The 7538-nt window shown below is 37.1% G+C and overlaps 1 protein-coding gene across 1 annotated transcript; it reads right to left on the bottom strand.

Annotated features, from left to right (window-relative positions):
* Window positions 1–808: 808 nt before the first annotated feature.
* Window positions 809–2265, bottom strand: LOC306989611 (galanin receptor 2a; the record flags this gene model as incomplete). The annotated part of the gene is made up of 1 exon (XM_079595460.1): window positions 809–2265. The coding sequence occupies exon 1, from the start codon at window positions 2132–2134 to the stop codon at window positions 809–811; it is 1326 nt and encodes a 441-aa protein (XP_079451586.1). The 5' UTR covers window positions 2135–2265.
* Window positions 2266–7538: the final 5273 nt, after the last annotated feature.

Here is a 7538-nt window from a genome sequence, read left to right as displayed (position 1 = left end):
GTAAATTTGGAGTGCTGTCAATACAGAGAACAACGACAAAATCGGTGTTGCCTATACCGTGTTATCCTCTTTTTAAAATTTGCACTCTGCAATGATCTACATTAGATAGTAAAGAACCTTTATTAAGAGTGTTGAACTGTTCTGCCCACCAAATATTGGAGCAATAAAGCTAAATTTCTTGTATATTCAGAAGGACTGTAAATGTGGTGCAGTGATCAAAATGTATAACAGTAAGAATATTTATGTGATCTTTAGATTTCTGGTGGGGAGGAGTTGTTGGAATAACAGACAACCACACGCCAGGGCTAAAGCCCCTCAGCGGTACCATTAATCCTGGCTTGAGCCACACATTCTGGGTTTGCAATTTTCCACTCATATTGACTATTCAGAACAAATCTTGTATTCGTTTATTTAACAGAAAATAATTACAAAAGAAAACGACAAAATAGCCAAGATAGATATAGCCTATAATTCACAGTAACACTTTATAATAACTTTGATTAATAACTGTTAGTACTCCTTTTTTAAATTAGACTTTTAACTCAAATTATAATGCTGACAAGTATTTAAATAATGCAAATCATAAATAGCATGTTCACTAGGTATCAGACTTTTTGCTATTCAAACAGTTAGAAAAGCAAATAACTTAAAACATTAATATTGAAGGCCTACATGAACTACTACTCTATTACGCACCCCATGATGTTTGTTAATGATGTATCAATGAAAGTTATTATAAAGCATCACCCTTTTCACATTTCCATGATTGTTTCAAGTCTGTCTGTATTACATTCTCCTTCTCCCCCAGTTAAATACTCTCACACACTGTCGTTGCAGACACGCTTTTACTTCTGGTCAGTCTGAAAACAGTGTAGCTCCTTGTTTCGGAAGAAAATCTCCCAGACGAGCCAGAGTTGCGCTGCTGGATTTTAGAGGCAGAATTTCTTATTGAAGACCTATTGGTCAAACTCATGACAGATGAAATCTTCTCTCTGTAGCTCTCTCTGAACCTTTTGGCCGATCTGTACAAGTTTCCGATGAAGCAGTAGCAAAGAGGGTTGAGGGATGAGTTGGTGAGACCCAGCCATTGCGCAAAGGGTCTGCTCTGGAGAACCCAATGATGTTCAACGTTGCTCGGCTCGTCGTTTCGATCGGGAGAGCTGGGAATGTTGGAGTCGATCCAGATGTCCACGGCATAAAGCGGCAGCCAGGAGAAAGTGAACAGCAACACGAGCGCAAAGACCATTTTGGCGATCCTCTTGCGCGTCTTCAGGCGCGATCTTGAAGAGGTTTGCGCGAGCTGATTGGGATCTGATATCGATGACGTGCTTCCTCTACTCAATTTCCAACCGGTCAAAAAGCAAATGACCAGGTTAAAGACCACCGGGAATCCATACAACGCGCAGAAGAGCAAAAAGTTGTAACCCTGGCGCAGTTTGATTTTAGACCAGCTCTCCACGCACACAGTCACTGTATGCAGCCCGTCTAGAAGGGAAAGCGTCCTGGTCGTGTTCATGAAAAACAACGGCAAACATAGTGCAGAAGATACGACCCACACCACAGCTATCATGCATATCATTCTGCTGGTCGTAAAGAAAGATCTGGCGTGCAGGGGACTGTGGACGCTGTAGTATCTGTTCAAACTGATCGCGGCCAGACTCAGAACACTGGCAGAGACTGATACCGCTTGAACGAACGGCACAGCTCGACACAGAAACTCTCCAAACACCCAGGCGTTGTACACCTGAAGTCCTAAATTAACCGGCATGCAGACGCACACCACCATCATGTCGCACACCGCCAGGTTGACCAGGAGTCTCCTTGTGGCTGACGCTCCAGACAAGTGATTCCTCCGGCGCGTCAGGACCCACAGAGCCATTATATTCCCCACCAGTCCGGTCACGAATGATAGCACATACATCACCATTAAAACTATAGTGTCAGGTTCATGTCCGGCGAACAGAAAGTCGATGGAGAAAGGCGTCAAATCAAGGGTAGTCCAGTTCTTCTGGAGATGCCCCCAAAGAGAAAAGTTGTTAGGGAACAAGCGTCCGAATGTGCTGTAAATGCTCGAGGTGTTCATGTTTCCTCTGTGTGCCATTTCATCTGACCATCCGCTTATTGAGGATCCCATAACGCCCCCACCCCTCAGGAATATGATAAAAGAGCAATGATTCACCAAAGGAAATATCTATCTATCTATCTATCTATCTATCTATCTATCTATCTATCTATCTATCTATCTATCTATCTATCGATCTATCTATCTATACTGAATTTAGGCTATACCTTATTTATACCTTAAAAAAAGTTAATGCTTTTGTCTAGATGTAATAGATTCATATTTTAAGTATAAATTACATATAAATATTAGAGAAGTGCAACTATGTGTCTTTGGGTCTGTCAACAGTGTCATGTCTGTCTATAATACAATTAAATATGAAATAAAATGTTTTTTTAATAATTCTAAATATATGCAAAATATTATTTGTGGATAAGAGTTTAAGTAGCATTGTAGCTATATGTAAAAAAAACAATAAAAGTAAATGAAAAGTTCTCATTTAGATAGCTAATAAATAATAAATGAAACGTTTTAGTGTGTGATACTGTTTCACACCTATAAAGGCAAATAGCCGCCACACAGGAATAATAATGGGAACACACACACACACAAATATCTCATTCGCTTTCTCTTTCTCACATCTGACAGTTACTAACCCCAAATGTATGATAAACAAGACCATGAAGATGTATTTTCAGTCATGGACATATATTCCAGACATACTTCCTGACTAAAATGTTTTTAGATTTACACACTGAAAGCGGTTCTACTTATATTTACTTAATTCTTAACAATATCTAAATTACAGTAGGTTTAGTCTTTGACTAGATGTAAAAATTGAATCAATATTAGGTCATCAAATCAGTTCAATCAAATGCTTGTCACTTTTTACAATGATTTTGCAGGTACGATAGTTGCAGCATGCACATTTATAATTTAAAAACATAAAATTATTAGTTCCGTCAATAATATCTGATTGCATTAGTCATGTTCGAAGCTGTTGCTATAAACAGCCACATGTAGAGGCTAATGAGCTATTTCACTTGGCAGAAGAATCGTTCATTATGAATAAATTTAATTATCTTTTCAACATTTGTGTCTTATCTTATTGCTGTTGCCACCATTTATAAAAGCAATAAGCCACTCGAGGCCATCTTACAATGTTTTCTTAAAGAAATTTGTTTCTATTGTGTTTTTATGCCAATTTTATATAGCCTATATACTTTGAATGAATGTTAAAATGAATGAACATTTGCCTTAATTGCCTTTGCTATGTTAATATTTATGAACAAAAAAGCCTTATTTCTTCACACACCTCAAAACTAACACATTGTGTTCCAATCTCCAAGCAGCAGTGATGAACAGACTTACATAACAAGCCTGCTGTCAAAGTGTTTTATTCACTCATTCACATCACTGACATGTCAGCTTCGGCCTACAACATGACTAATTTGAGAACTAATAATGATTTGTTCATGATATCAGACACTAAAGACAATTTCTTGAGTAAGGTAGGAAGGCACACGTGATTTGAGTGTCACTGTCTTGCAAACAGATTCATCTTACAATTTCCATCACATCTGATGGAACAAATTGATTTCGCCCACATATTTATTACTTTCCCTATACATAAAGCAATGCCCGATCTAAGTGCGCTGCAGTGGAGTAGTTTGTCCTCCACTCAATAAGCTCATTGCATTTATGGTGACAGTGATGATCTTTTGCTATCTGCTAAAGTGTCATCCTTCACAAATAGTTTTTTTTATCACTCCTTTCCACTGCCTTAATACATGTTAAATGTAAATTATTATGCAAATTTCATATTTAACTGATGTTTTGCATTTTCGTGTCATTTATCCGTTTTTGTTATTAAAAGCTGCATTTACATGCAACATGAGCGAATAACATCAAATCTCATGACATTTTATAAAGAAGCAGGTCTAGACTCAAGAATTAAACGCATAATACAGTTCTTCTCAATCACTTTGGCATTGAGATATCAGACTCAAGAGAGAGAGAGAGAGAGAGAGAGAGAGAGAGAGAGAGAGAGAGAGAGTGTGAGAGAGAGATGGATGATTAACACCTCAAATTTTTTATTGAACAGTGTCCAAAACAGGGTATAGACCACAAACAATGTGCAGTGCAAGTATAATTCCAGTCTTTGTTTGCAGGAGATGAGAAAGGATGTTACTTCAATTGGTCGGTAAACCCTAATGTTAAAAATAATTAATTGGTTTGAGTTAAGCCAACTCAAACTAAACAAATTACCGGTAACTTTCTTTGAGAATTTAGGACTTTCTTTTTCTTTTGCATTCACCAAAAATGACACATTTTAAGTAATCTGAATTGTTTTGAGCTTCATGAACTTGCTTCTTTTAATTTAGAGTAGACAAACTGAAATTTAACTGAAACTGGGCTGCAGATTTCTATTTCCCAGTATGCTTAATGACACTCAAATGGGAGAGTAAATGCTAAAATGAAGTGTTATATAATGTTTCTGGTGCAAGATTAATGTTAAGTGTGAGATTTTGTAGTGTTTAATGTTTTGCTATGTTAGTTTAGAAGAGTTTCTGTTATGTTGTTTTTTTGTAGGGATAAAATCATGGTGACGACTGGAGCATGAGCTCAAGGTAGCATTTATTGAATTAGCTAGTTAAAGATAGCCAGGTTTCTGCTACTAAAAATATTTAAATTGAGATTGCATGATCATTTTAAGTTAAATGTATGAATTAGTTTACTCAAATATTTACGTTATGCTTACTTAAAATTTAAAGGTGCAATGTGTATTATTTCTGAGGATCTTTTGACATAAATGCAATATAAGATCCATAACTATGTTTTCAGTGTATGACCTTACTTAATGAACCGTTATGTTTTTATTAGAATGGCGCGGGCTCCCTCTTCTATGAAGGTCGACATATTGTGACGTCATGTTTCTACCGTAGCCGACAGCGAACAAACAGCGCTACAGAGCGTTTCGTCACTAACTTGAATGAGAAGCAGCAGAAAAAGACGCCGCAGAATTCCGCGAAAATGAATGACCACAGGTATTGTATAGAAAAATAAGGGAGGAATGAAGGCAAAAATCACGGGTCAACATCGGTGTGGCTTTTCACCGATGGAAGGGTCTTATGAGGGGGAAAAAGGCTTTCAAAGCAACGCCGAAATTGCCTGTTTTCTGCTGGACAGGTAAGGTATTCCAACTTTAACAATGCAAATGAAAACTGTTGTTTCATAATGTTAGCATTACCTAGAAGCTAGCCATAGACACTGTGAGAAGTGACTTTTCCCTTGTCAGTGGTGTAAAATATGCAGTTATATTGTTTCATGTAACTTAGTTCTTCTCCCTTGCTGTGTTATGGCTTTGCTATGTGGGGCTAAATGTGCTGGTTACGTTCGTGAGAAAATAAGCTGATTAGTACTATTGACCGTAAAACACTAACGTTAGCCTATAGCATAACAGCTCATATTAGCCAGCTAAACTTTTACTAATCTTCTCCCTCGCTGTGTTGTGGGTTTACTATGTGGGGAGAAATGTGCTGGTTACGTCGGCCACCGTAGCTTCTCCTTCGAGTTTGAAAAGGGAGAGATAGGCCGTAAGTGACTATCTGTTTGCAAATCGCAAATCTCACGACTAGATGCCGCTAAAAATCACACACTGCACCTTTAATGATGTAACTGATTACTGGTACCTACATTTTTTTTAGTTTTGCCAACTTATTCGGGTTTACAGTGTATCCAAATTCACACATCTTTTGGTTGCAATTAGATTGATAATGTCTTTGTCTTACAGGATAGCGGGAACGCTGAAGATGGAGAACAGACAAGGGAACAAGGAATACAGGAACTTGGAGAAATCACAGAAGGTAAACATCTCGGGTCACAAGTAATCCATAGTCCAAGTCACAGACCAGACCAATGACAGAGGCTGAGGTCTGTGCTTACTCTGGTGGGGGTGCAGAACAAGGATGAAAAACTGTCTTTCAACAAATAAGAAAAATGTATCATGCATCTTTATACAATGTCAAGAACCTTATATGTCAAGCAATGTAGGAGAATCATTCATTTAATCCAACAGCACAATCATCAGCAGTCAAAAGGGTCATGTGAAATTAAAATGCATCAATTGCTTAATAAGTTTTGTGTCCTCAGGTTTCATCTCTGCAGATGGTCTCATTTCCCAGTGACCTCAAACTATAAACTAACAACAGCACTTCAGTTCTTTCACCATCCACTGACAGTTTCGAGATTATTTGTGTCTTGGGAATGGCACCATCTCTATTTTTTATTCACCGCCTGCTTCTTTCACACATTATTCTTCAAAGGATCCATTTAAAAGCGCCATGAGACATTTGGATTGGATTGGTGAGATGGCACTTTTTTTCACAAGGTAATGCCTTTAGTGGTGAGTCAATTATTGTGTTTATCATCCTGGCAAGCTGTGCTCTGTACTGGGCTAGACATTATAGAGAACCATTGACGTGAGTAATCTTCTGGCCTCAAACATCTTCTTTAGATTAACACCAGAGTGCAAAATGAGAACAAATTAATACATTACATAAAAGAAACAATACTTTTACTTAATTAAATTGTCATTCCAAATACTAACCCATAACACAATTTATTTGTTCTTTTATATGCCTATTCTGACAGAAGAATTCTCTTTCAAAACAGAATGATCAAAATATATATTTTTGCCCATGAATAGAGTTTATCAGTCTTGGCTTTGGTACATTTCTCAAATCATCTTTAACATTTTGCAAGTTCATTTCTCCAAACAAATCTCAAAACAATCCGTTCAAATAGCACCACACCTGCAAACGCCTGTAACTTTCTCATAATCCTTAGTTCATCTCTCAAAAGTAATTTACATCAATGACCATACCAGTGGCGAATGATAAGTCCCTGTGTCATTGTTCACAAATAAGATAGTCAAAATGTTTTGCCACGTTGTCACTCTCAGTGTTTTCAGATGTAAATGGCTATGTTTTTGATGACAATGATTGAAAAGCACAAGACTGCACTTTTTCTGTATGGCATATATACATTTTAACAGTAAAAATGGACACATTACTGTATGGGATATGATCGCAAAAGACTGGACAGGAATCACAGTTACTCTTTTACTGTTGATCTGTCAACAAATTACAGTACAATGTTATTGCGAAATACAGTAAAAGAAAAAGACAAGACTATACACACCATGCATACATGTGTATATGTGTTTGTGTGATATGTATTTGTATAAAGTGTATATTTACTGTATACTGTTAAATGCAAGTGTAATATGCTACTGTAATATGAAGTATAAATACAGTATAAGAGTACAGTGCACATTTTTGAAATACATACTCTCTACGAAATGCTTGAATGATTGAGGAAATAGTTGTTCTCTAAACATTAGGATCCACCTCCAGCCATTGTAAGGTCATGATTGAGAACATGGTCCACAATAGTGGTCCATATTTCATCAGAA

Source organism: Phoxinus phoxinus (assembly GCF_949152265.1).
Source record: "Phoxinus phoxinus genome assembly, chromosome: 21".
NCBI lineage: Eukaryota > Metazoa > Chordata > Actinopteri > Cypriniformes > Leuciscidae > Phoxinus > Phoxinus phoxinus.
The sequence above is the reverse complement of the archived record's forward strand: the minus strand, read 5'-3'. Positions and strand labels throughout refer to the sequence as shown.